This window comes from Martes martes (genome assembly GCF_963455335.1).
Source record: "Martes martes genome assembly, chromosome: 11".
Taxonomy (NCBI): domain Eukaryota; kingdom Metazoa; phylum Chordata; class Mammalia; order Carnivora; family Mustelidae; genus Martes; species Martes martes.
In genome coordinates, this window is record NC_137899.1 from 46,137,995 (window position 1) to 46,163,329 (window position 25,335).

The following is a 25,335-nucleotide window of genomic DNA, read 5'->3' on the forward strand; positions in this document are numbered from 1 at the left end:
AATTTGTGGGTTTTTTATTCTGTGGTAAATAACCAGTAGCAAATACTTTTGTTGTATATTTGTATGTACATGAGAAAGCAAGACAAGTCTGAAAGAATACACACCAGAGTTTAAAGTATGTTTATCTCTAGGTGGTATGATCATGGGAGATGTTTTCTTTAGCTCATTTTGTTGCCAACTATGTGAATTAGGGAAAATAAGTTATTTAGAGGTATAGTCTTGAATGATTGAAGCCACTGTACCTATGTAAGGATTGGAATCTGTGAATATCTTGTTAGCAAATTCCTGTGTTTTTTATGTAGTCAGAGTCTAAATCTCCTGAATGTTTCTGTTTTTGCCATGATTGTGGCTGATATTTGGGTGGTATACAAAATAAATATTAATGGTTTTTAAAATAGAGATAATTTCTTTAATTGTCTGATGTTTTATCCAGTGGTCTCAGATTTTATAGTGGAAAAGAATTACCCGGGGTACTTGATCTTTTTTTTTTTTTTTTTAAGATTTATTTATTTGAGAGAGAGAGAGAGCACACATGTGTGTGCATGTGTGAGGTGGGGGACAGAGTGAGGGGAGAGAGAGAATCTCAGGCAGACTCCTTGGTGAGTAGGGAGCCTAGTGCTGGGCTTGATCTCAAGACCCTCAGATCATGACCTGAGCTGAAATCAAGAGTCAGTTGCTTAACTGACTCGCCACCCAAGAACCCCCTGAGGTGCGTGTTTAAAACAGGTTCTTGGGTACTAGTCCTAGAGATTCTGATTCAGTAGGTCTGGGGTGGGGCTCTAGTATCTACAGTTTTAAAAGGTACGTTGGATTTTCTTGCAGGAGCGGGGGGAAGATCATCCTTTGAGAGACATTGTGTTTAGAAGGAAGTAAAATTTGAGAGGGAAAAGAAATGGGTAGGTGGCTGTCATCCTAGAGCTTAAGGGAGCTACAGATACAGGTCATGGCGAGGAGCCAGGGCAATGAAGAATAAAGTATACTTTCCGGTATAAGGTAGGTAAGACCCACAATAACATTTTTAAAAGTTTAGACTTTTTTATTTCTTATAGAAGTGGTTGGGAACATGGCAAGAAGAGATAAAATGAAACTCTGAACACCAAAAATAATGGTTCAAGCTGATAGAAGGTTGAGACTTGAGGCAGATGGGAGCTAGGGTGTAAACTTCTAAACAGATGCACCTCTTCTTGCTCCGATTCTCCTACTATCTTCAGGGCTGATTTTTCTGAAATGCACATCTGTTCATATTATTCCCCTATTAAAATCATTTTGTCCTTTTAGAATAAAGTTCACACTCACAGCAGGACTCTTTTAGATTTCATAACCTGCCAATTTGAATGACTTGCTTTCACTTACACTGTTCCCTCTTCTCATATTCCTTATGTTCCACAAATATAACCTAAATGTATAGGTGTTAAATTAGTGTTTACCATTGCCTTGTCTTATTAGGGTATTTGAAAAGTCATTTTTATTAAACTATTTCCTATTAATTATAAGTAGCATATAAAGACAGAAGTTGCAAATATGGAAGTACATAAAGTAGAACAATGAATTACTGGCCTTCATCTGAATTCTGCTTTTTTTCTTTCTTTCTTTCTTTCTTTCTTTTTTTTACTTTGTAGCTTAGGAAATTACTGTTCACAGTTTGGTCTATATTCACATCTGTCCCTCTCTGCAACTCTCTAACCCCCATACAGGTGCTTTTCATTTAACTTTATCATATTACTTGAATACATTTTCATAGTAGAACATATCAGTATAAATGAGCTAAGGAAAACATCTTCCGTGATCATACCACCTAGAGATAAACATACTTTAAACTTTGTGTATAGTCTTCCAGACTTGTCTTGCTTTCTTGTGTGCATACAGATACACAAACACATTCAAAAAAAATTAATGGCTGGTAATATGAAAACTTTGTTTTTTAAAGATTTTATTTGAGATAGAGGGAAAGAGGGAGTGCACGTGCATGGGAGGAGGGGTAGAAGGAGAGGGAGAGGAGAGAGACTCTCAAGCAGGTGCTGAGCTTAACACGGAGCGGGGTGGGGCTTTTTCCCACAATCCTGTGATCATGACCTCAGGCAAAATCAAGACTTGTTCACTTAACTGACTGAGCCACATAGGCGCCCTTGTGCAAACTCTTCTTGTGACCTCTATACCTCTGTTATCACAGTGGTATTGCCCTGATCCCAATCTAGGATCCATTCACATATTATGCGTTGCTTTTTGTGTCTTAGTCTCCTTGAACCTAAAACAAATTTTCTGTCTTTTTTGTGTTGTTCATGACCATGTGTGGAAGAGTGTAAGCTAGGTTTTAGAATAACTTGTAGAATTTCCCTCAATCTAGATTTGTCTGGTTTTTTTCCTCATAACTAGACTCAGTTTAAACATTTTTTGGCAAAAGTACTATGTCGATGTTTACCTCTCATTATACCACATCAAAAAAAGTACGATGCCAGTTTATTGAATTTTTGGTGGTAGTTAAGATAGTGTCACCTAGAACTCTCCATTTTAAAGCCATTTGTTTTTCTTTTGGTAAGTAACAAGTAATCTCTGAGGTAGTAACTTTGAGACTTTGTTAATTTTCCTAATAGCCTTTTGCATAGTGGTATTCGGGTTTCTATCAGAATCAGTTATATATGTAGTTATAAGATGGGATTTTTAATTCTGTCATTCCTCTACATTAATAGGCAGCATTTGTTTTATAGAGAACTTCTCCCTTTTTTTTTCTTTTCAGTTGTTATTGTGCTCTCTGATATTATCATCTATTATCTGATTACTCTTTCTGATAGTTAAATTGTCCAAATTTGACCAGTGATAGCCCCTTCCCCAGGGGACCTTTTGTGCAGGCTTCCTTGTACATACATGAACACATATCACATATGCATATGCTTATGCTCTCTGTCTCTGAATAAATGCGATAAATACCATGGGACTTCCCCTCCTGTACTTGCTTTATTTCACTCATATGTAATCTGTTAATATTGAGATTCTTTTCATGTGAGTACAAATGGGATATATTATTCTTTTTAATGTTACATAGTTAGCTATAGAATGGTTCAACCGTGGTGTCTTTATTTTTCTTCTTTTAAGTTTTTCACTTGTATATAGTACTAACAGATATGTGTCATATATCATCATGTAATAATTTCTGTGGGATAGATTCCTAGAAGCGAAATTGCTGAATCTAAAGATAAGTACGTTTTAAGTTTTAAAGAGACAGATTTGCCAGAAAGATCTTCAAAAAGACTGTACTTATTGATATTCTTACCAAAAATGTACAAAATACTTGATAACTGCATATTAGTAAATTTTCTTTCAATCTTTTGGAAATTATCACTTGATTAAAATATGCGTTCATGTTATTATGAGTGAAGTTTGGTATCTTGTGGCCACTTGCATTTTATGTTGTTACTTGCCTTGCATTTCCTTTGTCATTTCTTAATAAGTTTGCTTGTCTTTTTCTCATTGATTTACTGGAATTCTTTCCATTCTAATCTTAATCCTTTCACTGCTATATGTGTTACGGAGATTTTCCATTCTTGCAAATATTTTTCCCACCCTTTCACGTACTTTGTAACTTTGTGTTATTTTCCATTGTTTATAGAATGTTCCTTTTAAATAAAATTACAGCAGTGGATCTTTAGCTCTTTTTTGGAACTTTTTAAGTTCCAAAATGAATTTTTATATAAAATTAATCCAGAGAAAGGGAAATTTTCTAAAGCACAATAGGAAGCTAGTATTGCTAGTTTCTTTCTTTCTTTCTTTCTTTTTTTCAAAGAGTTTATTTATTTGTTTGACAGAGAGAGAGAAAACAAGCAGGTGGGAAGGAGAGGGAGAAGCAGGCTCCCTGCCAAGCAGGGAGTCTGATGTGGGGCTCCATCCCAGGACCCTGGGATCATGACCTGAACCGAAGGCAGATGCTTAACCAACTAAGCCATCCAGGCGCTCCGCTGATTTCTTTTTTTGTTTGTTTGTTTTAAATTCAGATGCCTAAGTGACAAACTTCAGTATTATTTATTTGAGAGAATGACAGGTTGGGGAAGGGGCAGAGGGAGAGGTACAGGTAGACCCCCTGCTGAGCAGGGCTGGATCCCCGAACCTTGAGATCATCATGACCTGAGCTGAAGTCAGATGCTTAACTGACTGAGCCCCCAGGTGCCTCTTCTTTTTTTAAATATGCTTTTTCTTTTTTAAGATTCTATTTATTTATTTATTTATTTGACACAGAGAGATATAGCAAAAGAGGGGTACAAGAGGAGGGAGTGGAAGAGGGAGAAGCAGGCTTCCTGCTGAGCAAGGAGCCTGATGCAGGGCTCGATCCCAGGACCCTTGGATCATGACCTGAGCCGAAGGCAGACACTTAACGACTGAGCCACCCAGGCACCCCTAAATATACTTACTTTTTTTTTTTTTTAAGATTTTATTTTATTTATTTGACAGAGACACAGCGAGAGAGGGAACACAAGCAGGGGAGTGGGGGAGAAGCAGGCTTCCTGCTGAACAAGGAGCCCAGTGCAGGGCTCGATCCCAGGACCCTGGAATCATGACCTGAGCCAAAGGCAGATGCTTAATGACTGAGCCACCCAGGCGCCCCTAAATATACTTATTCTTAAGCATAATAAAAAGAAGTTTTTAAGTTGAGATTTTGCTAAGAGATAGTATTTGAAATACTGCTTATTACTTTTTAGAATACTCACTTTATCTAAATGTAGATTAATTTTTCTTTGAGATCAAAGAGTTCCAACTTGTCACATAGCATAAACATCTTTGTGACAAATTCTTGTAACTGACTTGTAATAGCAGGGTACCCCTGACTGTGATGTCAGTTATCCTGATAAACTGATTGCACTGTGTCTGAAGAAAAATGTCACATATGTGTCATAGTACATGATAGAGCATTAGGTAATGCACTACATTTGCCAGCAGCTACCCTTCTGTTTAGCTGCTGTGCATTAAATGAGATAAGGTCTACTAAGAGATGTTTTCCTCCCATTTATTTTCAGTCTGCCATTAACTAGTCCTAGACCATTTTTATTTCTTAGTATACACAAAAATGTATCCTTATGAATGTTAATTGAGTAGTAAAGTATGTTCAAGTTACAACCATTTGAACTTTATAAGTCAGCAGACACTTTGGTTCTCTTATGCTTTAGGACGTATTTGTTACATCTTTTCTCATAAACAACAGTATTACTTTAAAAAATCTTTTTTTTTTTTTAAGTGAATAAATATCAGAGGCCTTAATGATAAAATATTAAGAACAGAAAAAATGTTTTAAGTTTTTAAATAACAATTTTTGGGCTCCTATTTTTTTTTTCTATACTGAGAACTAATTTAGGAGAGATAATATTAAATTCATTTGTAGGTCATTTTAACTCATCCTCAGAGATATGATTTGTCCAAAGTTAAGTAACTCTAAAAGATGGAAGGCTGCAGGTCTTTTGCTCCCATGAGACAAGTTGAATGGGGAAAATTTCCACTGATTTGGGTTATCCATACCCTTGTATAATTCAAAACAACTGTAAACACAGTTTATATTATTTTTCCACAAACATGATTTATTCAAGTTGCATGTTTTACTCAGAGGTGGACTCCTAATCAGATGGGCATAGAAACATGTTTCTATGTTTACACATATGAAAACACTATATGAAACAGGTTTTATATGGCTATAATTTTATTTTATATGGGTACCCAAATGAAAAAATTCTTTCCATAATCTATCTTCTACTCAGAATTAGGTAGGTAGAAGGAAATAAAGGTGTTTTTTTTTTTAATTTTTTAAAGATTTTATTTATTTATTTGACAAAGAGAGACACAGTGAGAGAGGGAACACAGGCCAGGGGAGCAGCAGAGGGAGAAGGAGAAGCAGGCTTCCTGCCAAGCAAAGAGCCCAATGTGGGGCTTGATCCCAGGACCCTGGGGTCATGACCTGAGCCGAAGCCAGATGCTTAACGACTGAGCCACCCAGGCACCCCAAAGGTTGTTTTTATTTTTAAAAAAGGATTTTATTTATTTCCTTTGAGAAAGAGGGAGCACGAGCCAGGTTCAGAGGGAGAGGGAGAACCAGACTCCCTACTGACCAGGGAGCCCGATTTTGGGCTTGATCCCAGGACCCTGGGATCTTGACCTGAGCCGAAGGCAGATGCTTAACTGACTGAGCCACCTAGGTGCCAAAAAATAAACATTATTTGTTTGTTTGTTTTTAAGATTTTATTTATTTGACAGACAGAGATCACAAGTAGGCAGAGAGGCAGGCAGAGAGACAGGAAAGCAGGCTCGCTGCTGAGTAGAAATCCCGATGTGGGGCTCGATCCCAGGACCCTGAGATCATGACCTGAGCCGAAGGCAGAGGCTTAACCCACTGAGCCACCCAGGTGCCCCTAAACATTATTTTATAGTACTTTAAATTCTGTTTTGCATGGAGGAAAGAAAAAGATCTTAGAATGTATTTAGTCATTAATTAAAAGTATCAGAGTGGTTATACCATGTTAGAACTTTGGTCTAGAGGTCAGAAGACTAAATAGGTATGGTGGAGAAGTATTGGAAAAACGGCAAGTGAAGAACTCTATAGAGGTCGTAACACACTGTGAATCATCTTTCAGGGGCATTGAAGCTGAAGAAGAAATACTTAGGCACCTGCTGGCTGCTCTTTGAACTTACGTGATACTGATCTTCTAGGTTACAAAGTAGGGATTTCCTAGGAGAACTGCTCAAAAAAATCATTCTTCAGGTTGTTTTTAGGTTTAATCTCTATGCCAGTGTGCCAGTGTGTAGAATATTCTTTAAAAAGTAGAATGGAAATTTTCCTTTATTGTAAAAAACTGCTGTGATTTACCTTGATTTTGGCAAATGAAGTGAATAAAATAACCCCACAGGGGCTTTGTTATTTTGGTAATTGCCTACTTTGTGTGAATACAGATGAAATAATTTACTTCAAAGAAACATTATTTTGTAAAGAAAATAGATTTTTTTCCTTGTAGTATTGTATAAACCTTTGAGATAGCAGATTAATTTTTATTGTTTTGTTTTGTGATTTTTCTTTGAATATGGTATTTTGCTTAGTATTGTGCTTACTGAAAAATTCTCTTCTATTAATGATAATAATAACTGCTCCCAAGGAGAAAATTGTATTTCCTTTTCATTTGGGATTTGTCATCTAAAAAATATATACCTAAACAGAAGTGAAGATAATGACTATCAACTACAATTTAATTTAAAGAATTTAATAAGTTTTGATTTCTTTGCTCATCTTGTGTACTATAGTATAGCTACTTTGAAATCTTTTCTTTGGCAAGCTTTTATATGATTGTCAGATTATGTTAAGGTTCTCTGTTAGAAAGCCTTTGAATAGCATGAAGATGACAATTATGGCATCTGCTTGAGGCAGCTTATGTAAGTCATAGTTGCATACCAACTTTTCAGTTTTTTGCCTACCAGGCTATTTTAATTATAATCTATAGGTAATAGTAGCATTGTGTGACTTAAATAGTTACACATGACTATTAACCTGTTAGTGACATCTAGTAAATTAATGTTGGTACTTTAAAATTACTTACTCGTTGTGTATGGTTCTTTTCTTTCTGGGTGATTTAACTCAGTATTTATATATTTATTTATTTATTTTAATTTGAGTATCTTTGGTGTTTGTGAGAAGACACTCTCCAGTTTAGGTTCCAATTGTTTAGTGTGTAACAGTTCAAATAATCACATCTTACACTGGTAAAGCCTTTTGAGAGATGATTGTTGCTTACATATGTTTCTTACAGTGTTTTTTTGTTTGTTTGTTTGTTTGTTTTATTTTTTATTTTTATTTTTATTTTTTAAAGATTGTATTTATTTATTTGACAGACAGAGATCACAAGTAGGCAGAGAGGCAGGCAGAGAGAGAGGAGGAAGCAGGCTCCCTGCTGAGCAGAGAGCCCGATGTGGGGCTCGATCCCAGGACCCTGGGATCATGACCTGAGCCGAAGGCAGAGGCTTTAACCCACTGAGCCACCCAGGGACCCCTTTTGTTTGTTTTTAATGTCTTCAGTTTATAGAGGTCACTTTGGATGCCCCTTAGAATTGGGCACTTAGACTCTTAGAATAAACCTGGTCAGAAGATCTGGGGTGGTTGGTTTATTTGGCTATCTGTAGAAGCAACCTACCTTGGAGAAGTAACAAATGTGTCTTAGGAAATCAGAGAAGTGCCCACGCCTAAAGGTGATAAAGGCCTAGAATTGAGTTTATTTCTATTTATGCATTAATTTTTTTTCTCTTCAGGATATTTTTATCATGAGGATGGTGTCTTCCTTTCTAGAAAAAGAGAAATTAGGTAATATGAAGTTTTGTGTCAAGCATTATTTAGGGAAAAGAAAACTATTTAGGACTCGTGATTTTTATAGTCCATAGTGTAAGTCATCAAGAGTTCGTCATGGTTTTTTATAGTCTGGGTGAAATGATTTCTGGACTTTTCAGTTGCCCTTTATTGGGTTCCATATTTATCAGTACTATGTCAGTGCCAATACATTCTTCTTGGTATTTTTATACTGAAAAAAAAAATTCATGGTAATGGATATGACATCACTTTCTAGTGAGTTTGGTTTGTCACACACTAAGAGCCTCATCAACACTGAGGTCATTGAAAAAATTGAGTTTCAGGAATTTTAATGAGAACCTGATCTTACCAGAATGTTCACAGTGATGTTTTGCTTGAATATCCTATTGGCGTACATGTTTGATATCTAATACACTCTTTTTAAGCTCAAAATCAAGGAAAATATTTTTGATTTTATAAAAATTTTTAATCTGGAAGTGCAAATAGTAACTTTAAATATAATTTGTAATTGTAGATATGTATATTTGCATTGATAAGGAAACATTTTGCTCTTAATAATTGAAAGGTGGTTAAATGTAACATGACCTATTCTAAAATGTAAAGACCTATACTAACTAATCCTGTTTGTTTGCAATGAGGATCTTTAAAAATTTTTATCACGTTTTCTAATTAAATAATTTAATTTCTCTCAGGATATTGAGTTAAACAGAAAAAGAATAATCTCCTGTTTTCATTAATTTCAGTTATGGATAAATTTTTACAGAAGATAGACTTATAAATGTTTAAAAAGATCAAATGCCTTCTATAACTTAAAGTTGGCTCAATTGTAAATGGAACTCAGTTTGTCTAACTCTAGTCTGAACACTTCAAATTGTTCTATAACCTTTATTTATGTCTGTGTGGGTTTCTTTATGTATTTTTTTTTTTTTTTTTACTAATACTTAACTTGTGTTTATGGTTATAGGAGTTTGTGTTTTACCTGTCATCTTCAAAGTTAGAGACTTTTTTGATTGTATATTTGTTTTGTGTGAGCATGGTCTTAAATAAATTTAAGTGTCCATTACAAAAGGAGCTCCATAAATACTAATCAGTAGTTCCTAGCTGCAATCTCATTTCTCCTTAATGAAAATTTCTATTTTTATGTAATCTTTTATTATTTATTTATTTATTTAAAGATTTTATTTATTCATTTGAGAGAGAGACAGTGAGAGAGAGCATGAAAGGGGAGAAGGTCAGAGGGAGAAGTAGACTCCCCGTGGAGCTGGGAGCCTGATGCGGAACTCGATCCTAGGGCTCCGGGGTAATGACCTAAGCCAAAGGCAGTCGCTCAACCAACTGAGCCACCCAGTCGCCCTATTTTTGTGTAATCTTTTAAAGAACTGTGCATTTTTCTATTCCCGTAATGCTGTTCCAATAGATATAAAATTATTTTAAAAGGTCATTTTTGTTTCATTGTGCATACTATGGTAGGTGAAAAAGTACTTTTATAAAATTATTTCACTGTTTTGACTTTAATATCATTCTTATAAACCAGTAATTTTTCAGATTTGTTCTCTAATTCCCTTTTTCTTTTGTAATTTTATAAATGAGTTAAACAGTAACCTATTTAATCATATCTTTTTTTTTTTTTTTTTTTTAGGTTGCTATGGAGTTGATGGAGAGAGTGACTCTATTATGAGTTCAGCTTCTGAAAACTCCACGGAACCTTGGTTTTGTGATGCCTGTAAATGTGGTGTTTCCCCTAGCTGTGAACTGTGTCCTAATCAGGATGGAATTTTCAAGGAGACAGATGCTGGAAGGTTGATGTCATAATTCTGATGGGTTAATATGCCTGCTTTATAATGTGTCTGCTTCTGACTATTCTAATTTGTTTCAGTTACAAACTTTTGCTTGATTGTTTCTTTGTATTTTTTGGGGGGGCATAGGGTAAATGAACAGTAGGCTACAGATTGGGGGAAGAGGGTGGAAAGACTTCATTGGTTACCTACATTTGCCTTTATAACCATAGTCCCATTTAATCCCACTAACGACTCTAATGAGGCAGGTGCTAAAGTTTTCCATTTTATAGGTATAGTACCTGAGGCTGAGATCATTAAGTAATTTTAATTTGATCAAGGCCATAAGCAGGTAAACAGTCAGATTTGAGCCCAGATCTGTCTGATTTCAAAAGTATACCGGAAGACAGAACCCTTACAGTGGTTTTAAAGGTGAACTTTACAGAATTATTATGCTATGATAAAAGTAACTGTGATATCACAGTCTGTACCCCTGAAACAAGTAATACTATTATATGTTAATTAAAAAATAATTTAAAAAAAAGTAATGATGTACTACCTGTTGGCTAATTGAATTTAAATAAAGAAAAGGAAAAAAAAAGTTACTGCAATATAAAAGAACTCTAAATAGATACCCTAAAGCTGAGGGAGAGTATCCAGGGAATGACAAACTTGGAAGACACCCGCTCCCCCAGTCCCCTGGCCAAGGCTGGAGTTCAGATGGTAATGGAGAAGGTGTAGTTGCAACCTTTTAGATGGCAGAGATACTTACTGGTTTGCCTGGTTTAGAACTGGGTCTTTAGTTCTTGGTAAGTGGGTGTCTAGGCTCAAGTTGGAGAGGGAACTGGGGCACCAGTGTGGTGTCTGCAGTATGTGGGTCCTTGTTAAGAGGGCCATAGAAAAGTGATCTTTAGGCTTGGTTTGTGAGGTCACAGAGTCAGTAGTTGCTGTATGTGGCTGGGGCAGAACCCTGGCAGATGCTCTTCATCATCCCTACTGAGAAGTGCTTTCCTCCTGTGCTCTCTACCACTTCTACTAAGACAGCTTAATATCATGCTCACTATAAAGGAGAAGTGCTGAAGGATTTTGTCCGTTATTGCATAGCAGGTATTTAAGGTGGATTTGGAGCTGAGAGGCAATAAATTGATAACTGGCACAAAGACCTATGTTTCTTTTCTTTTCTTTCTTTTTTTTTTTTTACTACACTCATACTCATCTTTATTACTACATTTGAGCAATTGTCATCATAATTATGTTGACATTTTTCATGTTTTTGACCAAGAGACTACCATCTGGGTAGTTTAAGAGTAGTTCCTGCCCTCTTATATTTTATGGATCATAACCTACCTGACCTCCCCATCCCATACCCCATCCCTTCCCATATAAGAGAAGTACTAAAATATATTGTTTTTTATTTTGTGGTGATGTTTTTTATTTTGTGATTTTTTAATTTTGTGATGAACTATTTCAGTATTTTTTAAAATATTTAATATACATGAATGATAAAATAATGTATATAAATTTTCAGCATTATTTTCCATATTTTAACATTAAAAAGGATAGGATACATTTTATCCCAAAATATAGTTTTTAAAATTTGATACATGTTACATTAGTAAAGTCAAAAATATTTTTCTTATATTTCCCTCAGTTGGTGGAAAGGTCCCTGAGAAATGTTGCCATACAAGTTGTTGGGATAGCATAGAATCTACCATGGAATCTTGGAGAACCCTGTGTGTTGATGTGTAGGATAAATGGCTGAAAATCTTAGCTCTTCTTCCTCATTGCACATCCAAAAAGATGAAATAAAATATGAGGCATAACAAATGACTTGATGTATTGACATGAATCTTTAGTCTCTATCATAGACCTGGGCATTATTTCATGTTTGGACTGACTTGGGCCCGGAATTAGGGAATTTAGTACAGCAGGAAGAGTATAGGTTTTTAAGTTGGACTGCATATATTTGAGTTCTGGTCTTTTTTTAATAACTGGGATTATAGGCATGTGATTTAACCTTTCAAAACCTCCATTTTCTTAGTACTTTTGAGAGGAAAGAGGTGATTCCTATAGAACAATACAGTTTCTGGAGCATAATAAGTAGTTAATAAATGTCTCCTTATTTCTAATGCTGCTTCTATTGCTTTTCTTATTACCAGTATTCCATTTCCTTAAGGTGATCATAGAGTACCAGCTGCATAAATTCATTCTGGTAACTATTTCGTCCTGACAGTTGAAATTTTTGGTGATAAATTGTGGTGAATAAGTAAGACAACTTTGGAAAACATAGAGCTTCCTTTTAGGGAAAAGAATTTGTTTTACCTCTTTTCTTTTTCATAATTTGAAAGTTCTGTTGAAAAACTGTAAAGCATCTGTCTTTTCATGCTATTATAATCCACAAAATAACTTGTAAAATTGTTTCTGAATGGAGAAAAGAGAGGCCCCTTTAATTAGATTCACTGAGAAATATTTGTACTGACTCTTGTGGATCTTACCTGTAGATACTTCCCTTGATGGTACAGCCTGGCAGAAGTTCTTTTTATAGTATTTGAACATTTATTTGGATTGAGGCACATACTCATCTATAGGCTATGGTGGAAATTATAGGTCTTGATATAGTTTGAAGGGTATGGTTAAAGCTTGATATACTTTGATTCAAGGCAAAAAAAAAAAAAGAAAATTTGACAAGTCATTTAGTATTGTAGCTTCAGTATGGAAAAGAATGAAAAAGGTATTGAAACTGTGTATCACATAGGCTGATTAGACTTTTCCCCCTCTGATTCTGATGGGAGCTGTAAATTCTACATAGAAAATGATGTGCTTTAATGTGTGGAAACCATCAGTACTTTTTGTCATTAAATTTTTTTTTTTTTTAAAGATTTCATTTATTTATTTGGCAGAGACAAAGTGAGAGAGGAAACACAAGCAGGGGGAGTAGGAGAGGGAGAAGCAGGCTTCCCACTAAGCAGGGAGCCTGATGCCGGGCTCAATCCCAGGACCCTGAGATCATGACCTGAGCTGAAGGCAGATGCTTAACAACTGAGCCACGCAGGCGCCCCTGTCATTAAATTTTTTTTTTTTTTTTGTCATTCAATTTTTATTCCATTCCTTAGGAAGAGTATTTTACCATGTCTCAAGTGGCTTCTATCTACCTGATTATGGGAAGTATTAGATAGGCTCTAATCCTTAAAGATTTCATGCCTAACACTGTGCTGCAAGTACTTCATGTTAAGTAATAATAACTTTCAAACTGCCTTTTTGGTGCTCCGTTCCTCAGAGTCACTTAGTAATTGATTACTGAATGAATAAATGAAAAATGAAAATAACATAGTGGAAGTGGATTTATTTTACATGTCATAAAGGCACTACAAATACAACGCATTTCAAAATTGAATTTGATTGATTAAAGTAGTTCCCATTCTAAGTGAGTTCTAGATAAATCTAGTTAGTTTGCTTTTTTAAAATATGTGTTTTAAAGGATATATTACTAGTTTCCATGCTAGAATGACAATTTTGACTCTTCATTTTTTGGTGGTTTTATGTGGTGCTTGTTTTCTTTTTCCTTTCCCCAGTCAACATCTGTCTTTATAGCTCCAAAATGAATGTTAAAGTAGCAAAGATTATTCCTTTTTGATTTCTTCATTTGTCTTAATTACAGAGTTCTAAAGTATATACAATTTAACAAATGAACAAAAAATTATTCACAACAGGTATTAAAAAGGAACAAAATTGTCTCAGCTGTTTGATATGCATTTTAATAAAGACTCAAGTTGACATCCTCACATCAGTGGTTGGGGAAATGATACACTTGTGTGCCAGTCACACTGAAATGGCAGTTTAAATCTGTAGTACTTGCATGACTTGTACTAAAACATTTTCAGAAGGTCAGTATGAAGCAAGCAGCCAGCTGTTGGGTTTATCAAAGATAAACTCCTACAGAGTACAGTGGCATTTAATACACCAGTGGAGCATGAAAAACCTGCGCAAATTAAATTGAGAAAGCAGCTGCTTGTTGAAGATGTGTATCTTTATATTGAACTCCACAGGATGCATTTGGGAAGTTGGATTAAAACATTTTATCAAGAAAATCTCAAAATCTTGGATTTTCTTCTCAATAAAAAAGATAATTTCTAAAGATTTGTAACTGTTTTTCCCAGTGCCTCTATAAAATGATTCTTAGTCTTACTCTTAAAATTTATAGTGTGTCACAAAACACAACCATGTAGCCGTCATAGCCTCTCAAGCTGTGATAAAGCAGAATTTGTTGTTAATATAGTCACAAGGTTAAGAGAGATTTGCTGTCTCATTTTTACCTTCTTTCTTAGAGAAGTATTGTAGATCTGTTTAAATTTCAAAATCCGGTGATCCGTATATTGTGTGGTTGTATATGAACGGAAAGGGTTCCTAATGCATTTCAAAAGTTTCAGCTCAACTTTCCAAAAAAAAAAAAAAAAAAGAAAGAAAGAAATTAGAATCAACTCCCCTTGAGCATTCTTTGTTTAGTGTTGTGCATCATTCAGACTTAAAAAAAAAATACATGGGGCATGTAAGTTTTAATACATTGTTTATATGGTGAACAGATGAGTGAAATAGGACTTCCTTTTGTTATTAACAACTGTTCTGGACAGTCTTCAGGAATCAGTTTTAGCCTGGAGAGAAAGTCAGGATGAACACCAAAAATTGTTTTAAAGTGTTCTGAAGGACTATTCCAACAGCTTTTAGAAAAAAGTAACAAGGAAGAACAATTTTACCTAATTACTGCAGAATTACTGCACAGTTCTTAAATTAGATCCTTACTTCTCAGTGCTTAAAATAATGAATGTGAATACCTTTCCACACATAAGAAAATGATGTTTTGTTTCATTTGAATAGTGGTTTTGTGCAAATATTTAAGAATAACAAGTGAGTGCAAAGAGCAGTGAATTGAAGTGACAGGCAATTATAGTTGTTCACTCTTTGCTTTGGCTAAGTGCTAGAAAACTGCTTATTGCAGTTGTGCTTATTCCGTATTCTTCAAGTTATGTGAGATTCTGAGATGACCATAGAATTCTTTCAGTAGTTATTTGAGATGGCACATATTTTATGTTTATTTTCCTCTTGGGCATTTTATGAAAAGGTTTGATAGCAAAATCATATTTTCTCTCCTCATAGATGGGTTCACATTGTATGTGCCCTATATGTTCCTGGAGTAGCCTTTGGAGATATTGACAAATTACGACCAGTAACACTAACAGAAATGAACTATTCCAAATATGGTGCCAAGGTGAGACAAAGTTTTCTTGATTGTTTAAAAGAGAAAAATTTTACTTACTAGCTCATATGGTTTTTTACTAATGTCAGTATCATTGTTGAGTATAGAAATGGTTATTCTTATTATACTATTTGTAGAGCAGTTAGCACTTAACCGTCTATTATTGATAGTAATTTTCCCAGAAAGCCCATAATTTATAAATTCTTTCATCTATTCTTAATTTAAAGTAACTTGTAGGGTGAAATGATAATTGATTCTACTTCCATTTCTGTGGCATTTAGCACACTCCTTAGCACATACGAATTTTCAGACCAGTCAGAACAAATACAAACCTATTTCTGACTTTACTTTTGAAGTGGAATTTACCAAAATTATGAAAAGAGTACAAAAGGCACCTGATGTTTTACTTAGACTTGAAGGAGTGTTGTGTTTTTGTTTTTGTTTTTTTAAAGACTACATAATCTGTTCAGCAACCTGTCAGCCTCAAGTTTATGAATTGGTTTTTATTGCTTGAGCTTTAGGATTATAAGTGATAAAAATACACTTGTTAATTTAAATGTAGGTATAAAATTACCACAGACATGCCTGTAATATTAGAATGAATTAGGCACTGATAACGTTCTCTTCCATTGCTGTCTTTTGGGAAATTAGGAAGGAAGACTCTTGAAAAGCATTAGTAACACATTAAAGTGGGATGGGAAGCTTACAGGTTGTTGGAAAATTCTGATATTGAAAATTAAAGAATTTGACATTTTCTGCTGTTATATCCAGAATATCCTCCTTAGGTTCTAACTACCACCTGCATCCCTCACCCTCCAGCCTCACTCCAAAACTCTTGTGCTTTAGTTTGGGTAATTTCTATTGAACTATTTGCTGTATCCCTCTCCAAAATTAGCTAAAGTCCCCAGGGAGAAAAACAGGCCCAAGCACTAAGCTTACTTTCCTGGTCCTCAGGTAATTTTATACTATCTTTTTATTTCTCTGATGCCTTTAAGCTATAGCTTAAAAAAAATTGTCCATATTTTCTAGTTTCTAGCAGGATTAGTACAAATTACTTAGTGTACCATTATTGGAAGTGAAAGGTACTGCTTTTTGATAACAGTTTCGTAATTCACACAGAGCCTAGAAGGGACTAACTTAAGTAATTTTCAGTAGACAGACATTACTATCATAAATACAAATCTACAAGCAATGAAAAACACAGGGACCAGATATTGCTTCATATATCTGAAGCCAGCAGTGACCTCTGAACCAAAAAAGAGAATCATTAAATATGCAGTTGTGACCTGATTTTTCGTTATCACCTTTTGTTTTGATGACCAGGAAGTGGAGTAAAAAATAATGTATTCTCTAGCTCATCTGTAAAATGAGCTCTTCTAGACCTATCTATCCATTTCCTAATCCTGGTTGCTTGCTTTCTTGAGTTCTCAGTTGCTTAGTTCCCTAGCCTTTTAAAGGATTCAAGTAATTGAGAAAGATTCCCTTTTCTTTACTAGATTGTTCTACAGTCTTCCCAAGACTTTATGGTCAGGAAATTTCCCCTTGTATTCACTCTGAAATTCCTTGCTCAATTTCATCATATTACATTGAATTAGTTTGGGAACTATCCTGAACAATTTAGTTCTGTTTGCGCTATTGATATTCTTTTTTTTTTTTTTTTTAAAGATTTTATTTATTTATTTGACAGACAGAGATTGCAAGTAGGCAGAGAGGCAGGCAGAGAGAGAGGAGGAAGCAGGCTCCCTGCTAAGCAGAGAGCCCGATGTGGGGCTCGATCCCAGAACTCTGGGATCATGACCTGAGCCGAAGGCAGAGGCTTTAACCCACTGAGCCACCCAGGTGCCCCTGCGCTATTGATATTCTTGAAATAATTTCTTCATTTCTCTTTCTTCCTTCCTCTCTCCTGTCTCATTCTTTCTCTCTTTTTTTGGTTTCATGTTTAGATTGCTGTTTGCTAGGATTTTATACTATACACCTTCTACTGTTATTAAAAAAAGACACATAATCAAGCAGTAGAGTGTCAGGATTCGGGTGTGTTTTCACATCTGTGCCCAGAGTCCTGTTCTTGCTGTTTTCATTCATTGCTCATGTGTCACTTTGGTGCTGTCTACCTAGAAGACAGTCAATATGTACACTGTTAAAATGACATTTTTAGTATCTTTTGAAACTTCTAAATTTTTTTCTTTATGTTTCCCTTATATTTAATTTACTTAGAATGTATTTACTATAAACAGTTCTTTAATTGTCAGTTGGCAGTCTTTCAGAATTTAGCAGGTTTTTCTTTTATGAAGATTATGATCACTAGAGTAATTTATATTTTAGACCAGATTTTTTTTTTTTCCCTTTGTGGTTTAGATAGTGAAAAGGATAAAGTCAATTTGGGGGAATTGGGAGCAATCTCAGATTTAAACTAGCTTTTAGTTTTACAGTTTTTTCCTTTGTATTCAGAAAGGATGTAATTGGCTGTAATATCTATCACAACAAATTAAAACAGTTCACTTACGATTACTTTTAATTCTCTTTAAAGTATTTCTCTTTAATTTAATTTAATAGTATTTAATTCTCTTAAATGTATTTTAAAAATACATAATTTCTTGGACTGTGTTGCCTAGATTTTTTGGTGAATTTTCTCTGACTTCTTACTTATTTTCTTAAAATTTCCAAGCAGTATTATATTGTTTAAATCAGTATAGGTTAATAGTTAAGAGCATGGACTTTAAAGTAACATTACCCTGGTTTGAATAGTGACTTGGCAGTTATTTTTTGTGTTATTTTGAGGAGATTTCTTAACCTGTCTTCAGCTCTGTATTCTCATATGTAAAATGGAGATAATACCTCTTCCACGTATTAGAGTGGAAGGTTCCACTCTATTAAGGTTCCACGTATATTAATATATGTAAAGTGCTTAGAATAGTGCCTAGCACATAGTAAACCTTCAACTTGTTATTATTACTGTCATCATTATTATATCAGTGGAATTTGGTTTATTGGAACTATAGAGAGAATTTTTTCATATAAACTCTTTTCTTGCCTTTAATTACTGTTTCTATTAATATGCTATTGATTCACTATTTGTATCTTATGGATGCTTTGTATGAGAATGCAGTCTTGTTCTAGAGATATTTTTATTCTGAGAGTTTTCCTATTATTCCATTGTAGGAGTGTAGCTTCTGTGAAGACCCTCGTTTTGCTAGAACTGGAGTTTGCATTAGCTGTGATGCAGGGATGTGCAGAGCCTATTTCCATGTGACCTGTGCCCAGAAGGAAGGTCTGCTTTCAGAGGCAGCAGCAGAAGAGGTGGGTTTATTTAAACTCATCGTTGTTGAATATGTTCATAAGATGTCTCATGACTATAAATGTCCCACAACAGGTGTGCATCATAAAAAAAATTAACAAGCTTATTTTAAAAGTCTTTGCCCAGATCACTGATCTAAAATTCCAAAAGTAGACAGTGCATGAGTTTTTTCAGTTTGAAAGCTAGTTAAACATTTGGAAAATATGTTAACTAAAATTCTTATAGTGACAGATATATCTGACAGATAAAATGAAACATAATCCAGGTTGTTTTAAAGCATTAAAATGTCAGCATCTTGGATAACCTTACTTTTTCTGTAAATAAAATCATTACCCCATCTTCAGTATCTGTATTTCTCTCTTTACAATTGTTTTTAATTTTATAATTTTCCTTCCAGGTTTATTAGTTTTAGATTAAGTAGTCAGTTGTTTTCAAAGTATGTTTTGGGGACTCCTTAATGTTCTTTCAAAGGGTCTATGAGGTTAAAACTATCTTTGTAACAATTATGAGAATGGTATATACATTTTTTTTACTCTTAATTCCCTTATGAGCAATAGTGGATATTTTCAGAGATTATATAACACATAACAATATAACATACTGCATGTGGAAATAGTTTTGAGAATCCAGCTATCTTCTTTTATGTGGGCTATTTAGATGTTAAAGAGATTTGCAAAAATGTAAAACAGTGCCACTCCTCTCACTGAATTTGTGTATGTAAATTACAGTATTTTTTGTAAAAATGTTATTTATCTTAACATGTGATGGGATTATTATTTTTAAATGAATAAATATATTCAAATTTTATTTATTATTTTAACTTCTGATAGGGGGACCGTCTATAAATATAACTCACATACGCTCTTTTGGGCTCCAATAATTTTTAAGACTTAAGGAGTCCTGAGACTAAGTTTTGTTGCTTCTTTAACTTTCTTATGTAGGCAGGTATTTGAGTGTTTGCTTGGTAATTATTGCTGTGTATTCATGGTGGATCTGTGGTATATCCAAGTCTCTCGTTGAGTTTCTACTTTTACTGGCTAAATTTTTGTGTCATATAAAAACATGCTTATTATATTGGATCTTTATCTTACCCCATTTAATTCATAGACAGGAATCAAGTAAAAAAGATAATCTGATGAAAATTTGTTGTGTAGATTTACAGTGATATATTTTTTGAATAAATAAATTCTATAGCAGTTATGTGTTGGTACATAGTTTTGTACCAATCTTTGATTCTTATGAATTGTATTTTGATTGATTGACGAAGGGTACTGGGTAAACGTTGAACATTTTCAGAGCTCTTAGGCAGACACAGAGGTATAATGAATTATATAATAGGGTTGTGTGGATTAGTTACGACTACGACTCAGGATGGTGAACAGAAGTGCTGAAGGGCAATACAAGTAAGATTTAGAAGACCAGGTAATCCCAGGTGAATACTTAAAATCACAAAATCTGTTAGGTTATTACTGTACTGTGGTAAAATTTGAGCTTTGCAGTCTGGAAACTCCTTTGTAGCTGTTTCTTTTAGAACTTATTGAGAACTTTACCTTTCATACTATGGTAGTTTGGGTTCCTTTGTATAGCACCATTCACCATTTTTTGGGGGGTGGGTAGACAGTAGCTAAGGAAAATGTGTGAAGTTGGGGTGCCTTGGTAGCACAGTCGTTTAAGGGTCTGACTCTTAGTTTCAGCTCAGGTTGTGATCTCATGATCATGCGATCAAGAGGCCCTGGCTTTACTCAGCACAGAGTCTGCTAAAGTTTTCTCTCCCTCTCCCTCTGCCCCCTCCCCCGCATGCTTACGCATGTGCCCATACATACACTCTAAAATAAATAAAATCTTTAAAAAAATAAAAAGAAAATGCATGGAGGAACCATATACTGCTGCCTTGTTACGTGTATTTTTGGGGGGGGAAATGATTTAAAACATATTTGCATATGTTTCTGGTGTCTTGTTATAAAATAGAATTGGAAAATTATAAAGATTTCAGAACAATGTTTTAAAACCCAAGACTTTTTATGAATCTGTATCAGTGAGGTTTGCTCTTGGCAGTAATCATTCTGTTAAAAGAAGTTCTTGGCTACTTCTTATGGTTGTGCTTCTATAGACTAAGATTCATGTAATATAATAGTATATTTAATTAAGAAACATTTTAAATTAAAACAGATCTATTGTTTGAGAGCATACCTTCTGTTTCAATTTTCTATGATGTTCTAGAAATCTTCTTTTCCCTTTTTTAAAGACTTGTTTGTTAAGCAGGATTTCTTCTTAATGGCTGTTTTATACAGGCAGTAAAAGAAAGGTTGAAAAAGAATTAGTACCTCAGTTTCATCCAGTGACTTCATATACCTTACCATATTTTAATGATTTTTTATAGCCTTCTGACATAGTACTTTATCTCATTGGTGAGGATCCATTTGAACTTTCTATTTCTGATCCACTTTGTGAAAATTCCAGGTTATTTAGAATATTCAAATCATGTTATGATACAACATATTTATTACTAAAACAGCAATAGCACAGATTCAGTTATGCTGACTGAAATTTATGTGATTATATTTCACACCATTTAGTTAACCTTAAAGTTACTTATATTTCATGTAAAACATATGGTAGTTTCTTCTGTGATAAAGTATGATTTGTCACCCTCTGTTACCATGTAGAAAATTCTCTTTGAAACAATAGAAGATTATAGATTTTATTGATTCCTTTTTTTGCATAACCTTTGACTTAATGGACTGGAATCATTCATGGATTAAATGTCAAGGGCTCAAGTTAGATCTTTAATTATTGAGCTGATGCCTTAATATTGCTGGGAAAACCCCAGTTGGTAGGAATGGGCTCTTGGTGGATCCAGTAATTTTATATGAATTCATCAAGAAGTTACATTGCTTAAAACTTGACATTTTATATGAGATCTTCAGTAATACCTTTATTTGGCTGTTAGGCATTTGGTAACTTACATTTTTATTTTAAAAAGTCTTTCACCTTTGGTGTATCTGTATCAACTGTATTCAACTGTATCTTTAGAGTATGTGTAGAATATGTCCACTTCTTAACAAATACATTGCTGCTATCCTAGTCCCAATAGTCCTTTGTCACCTGAATTAATAACATCCTAACTCTTTCCCTACTTTTCTTTGCCTTTTTAGGACAGAGGGTAGCGATTTTTTTCTCTGAAGAGCCAGATAGTAAATATTTTAGGCTTTTTGGCCCTATCATTTGTGTCACAACTATGTAACTTTTTGCCATTGATTGTGAAAACTGTCTTAGAGAATATGTAAATGAGTAACTATGGTTGTGTTCAAATAAACTGTTTCCAAAACAACCTGGGCCCAGATTTGGCTCTTGAGTCATAGTCCACCAATCCTTTTCTAGAGAATAGAGGACCTTTTCAGTAACAACTAATGCTGTTCTTTTAAGATCTAAGTCAGATCTGCTCACTTATCTGATCAAAACCCTTCAGTGGCTTCCCATCTGATTCACACTAGAGGCCAGTTTTTTGTTTGTTTGTTTGTTTGTTTACAGTGATTATAAAGTTCTGTGTGATCTGGGTTCATATTACCTTTCAGACCTCATCACTTCCCCTCATTCAATCTCCCTGGCCTTTTCCGGGCTCCTGTAATGAATGTGTTGGGTAAGATCCTGCTCTGGGCCTCTGTACTTTTTTCCTTGCATGGGCTGCCCTTCCCTCACATATGTCCTCATGGCTCATTTCCTCACTCTTTACAAATTAATTAATTAATGATTTTATTTATTTATTTGACAGAGAGGGTCACAGCGAGAGAGGGAACACAAGCAGGGGAAATGGGGGAGGGAGAAGCAGGCTCCCTGATCCCAGACTCTGGGATCGTGACCTGAGCTGAAGGCAGATGCTTAACACCTGAGCTGCCCAGGCTACACTCTCACTTTTTTTTTTTTTTTAAATATTTTATTTATTTATTTGACAGAGAGAGATCAAAAGTTGACAGAGAGGCAGGCAGAGAGAGAGGGGGAAGCAGGCTCCCCGATGAGCAGAGAGCCTGATGCGGGATTCCATCCCAGGATCCTGGGATCATGACCTGAGCTGAAGGCAGAGGCTTTAACCCACGCTCTCACTTATTGTTTTAGATCTTCATTCCATGTCTGCTTCTCATTGTGGACTTTCCTCGTCACCTTGTCTAACATTGTAACACTCTCCCTCCATGATACTTTCTAATCCCCTTTCCTGCTATTTTTTTGCCGTCTTTTTAGTACCTAACCACTGTCCAGTATATTGATTCTTATTTATCTTGTTTATTGTCTCTCACCTTTATTAGAACATTGATTTATGAGGAGAGGGTTTTTTGTTTGTTTGTTTTCTCTTGCTTTTCATTGCGTCTTAGTCATTAGAATACAAGTTGTGAGGGAGTGGTCCCTTTTATCAGTCAGGTTTTGTTTGATCAGCTCTTTAGCATTATTGGCTTTTTGGGTAAGATTTTATTTAAAAAAAAATAATTCTAGGGTACAGTTAGTTTTCAAATCATCATTTTGTGTTGTAGTATTTTGCATATATCCTTTCCCATTTATTTAATTTTCTATTTATATAAAGGCATTGCCTGAGGGTATACCTTTGTTATAGATTTTTGTGGTATTGGAATAACTGTTTATTCATACATGTGTCTCTTTATCTTTTTGGTTTACATGAGATGATGTTTCCTGCCGTCCCAGCTAAGGGAACTATTAAAACATGTGTTAGCAAATAGGTCATTTTCACTTTGGTACTTTTCTAAGGTAACCTTATTTAACCTTTATTTAAAGTTTAACTGTAACAAGTATGATGTATTTGGGGTATATACAGAGTATATCAATTTTTTAAATAGTCTATATAAGCTCTATTATTAGACACATAAAAACCTGGACAAAATTATTTTGATTCTTACGATTATTCTTTTTGCTGATACGAGTTTTTTACATTTTGATGTTGTTCCATTTTTTATTGTTGCATTTTGCCTTACTAATTTTTTTCTTTTGAATTAACCTGAGAATACTGATGAGCCAGTTTTTCAGTACATAGTATTCTTTCTCTTAGTTCTTAATACTAGGTGTTGCTGTGAGTTTGCTTATGAATGTATTTGGTTTTATTGTGATTTTGTTTGTTTTCATCTTTTGACCATCTTCACCCATTTCTCTCCTCCCATCTCTTCCTCTGGCAACTACTGGTCTGTTCTCTCTATGAGCTTGTTTTCTGTGTGTGTATGTTTTGTTTTTGTTTTTGTTTGTTTATGTGTGTGTTTTAAGATTCTGCATATAAGAGGGATCTTACAATATTTGTCTTTCTCTGTTTGGACTTATTTGACTTATCATGATGCCTTTGAGTCTATCCATGTTGTCATAAATGGCAAATTTCATTTTTTATGGCCAAATAATAGTCCATTGTATAATCTATATCACGGTTTATGCATTCATCCATTGATGGACACTTAGGTTCCATATCTTGTCTGTTGTAAATAATGCTGCAGTGAACGTGAGGGTGCATATATCTTTTTGAGTTAGTGTTTTCATTTGCTTTATGCATAAATACCTGGAAGTAGAATTGCTGGCTTCATGGTAGTTCTACATTTAAATTTTTGAGGAACCTCCATACTGTTTCCTATAGTGGCTGCACCAATTTACATTCCCAGCAGTGCGCAAAGATTCCCTTTTCTCCGCATCCTCACCAGCACTTGTTATTTTTTATCTTTTTGATAGTAGCCATTTCAACAGATGAAAAGTGATATGTCATGTAATTTTGATTTGCATTTTCCTGATGATTAATGATGCTGTGTGTCTTCCATATACTGGTTGGCCATCTGTATGTCTTCTTTGGAAAAAATATTCATGTATTCTGCCCATTTTTAATCAGATTGTTTGGATTTTGTTTTGTTTTGTTTTGCTGTTGATTTATATGAGCCCTTTATGTATTTTGGATATTAGCCCCTTACCCAGATACATTATTTGCAAATATCTTCTCCCATTTAGTAGATTCCTAGATTCCTTTTCATTTTGTTTATGGTTTCCTTTGTTGTGCAGTCTTCTTAGTATAATGTAGTCCCACTATTTATTTGCATTTGTTGCTTTTGCTCTTCATGTCAGATTTTAAAAAATCATTGCCAAAACCTTTATCAAGTAGTTTTCTGCCTTTTTTTTTTTTTCTAGTTTTATGGTTTCAGGTCTAATGTGCATGTCTTTAATCCATTGTGTAAGATAGTGGTCAGGTTTCATTCCTTTGTATGTGGCTATATCCTTTCCCATTGTAAATTCTTGACTCCTTTGTTGTAAATTAATTGACCATACATGCATGGCTTTGTTTCTGGGCTCTTTATTCTGTTTCATTGATCTATAGGTCTGTTTTTATGTCAGACTGTTACTGGTTTTAATTATTGTAGCTTTATAATACAGCTTAAAACAGGTTGCATGATGCCTCTAGCTTTGTGTTAGCTTATTAACTGGTTTGGTTTTTATCTTATAGATATAATGAATTATGTAACTGATTTTATTAACTCCTTTAATTTTCTAAAAATTTCAGAGCCACATTTGGAGTCTAATGCCAATATGCATGGGGTCTTTAAGATATGTCTTGGCTGTTTATCTTCTTGATGTTGCATCTTACTTAGTTTTTCAGCAGCAAGTAATAGAACATTTACAGTGACCTCACAGTAATGTATTAACTATCTCATATGACAGGAGGTAT

At 34.5% G+C, this 25,335-nt stretch overlaps 1 protein-coding gene and 1 pseudogene across 5 annotated transcripts in view; both read left to right on the forward strand.

Annotated features, from left to right (window-relative positions):
• LOC308351990 (large ribosomal subunit protein uL4-like) overlaps positions 1–25,335 on the forward strand; it is a 536,185-nt pseudogene that overhangs the window by 209,603 nt on the left and 301,247 nt on the right. The gene's annotated exons all lie outside the window — the stretch shown is intronic.
• The window catches only part of PHF14 (PHD finger protein 14), a 219,758-nt gene that overhangs the window by 28,612 nt on the left and 165,811 nt on the right, over positions 1–25,335 (forward strand). For all 4 annotated transcript variants that reach the window (XM_080817985.1, XM_080817983.1, XM_080817984.1 and 1 more), the window contains 3 exons: positions 9,960–10,119; positions 15,247–15,358; positions 18,506–18,643. In XM_080817985.1, coding sequence (XP_080674111.1) covers positions 9,960–10,119; positions 15,247–15,358; positions 18,506–18,643 — 410 coding nt within the window. The remainder of the gene's footprint in view (positions 1–9,959; positions 10,120–15,246; positions 15,359–18,505; positions 18,644–25,335) is intronic.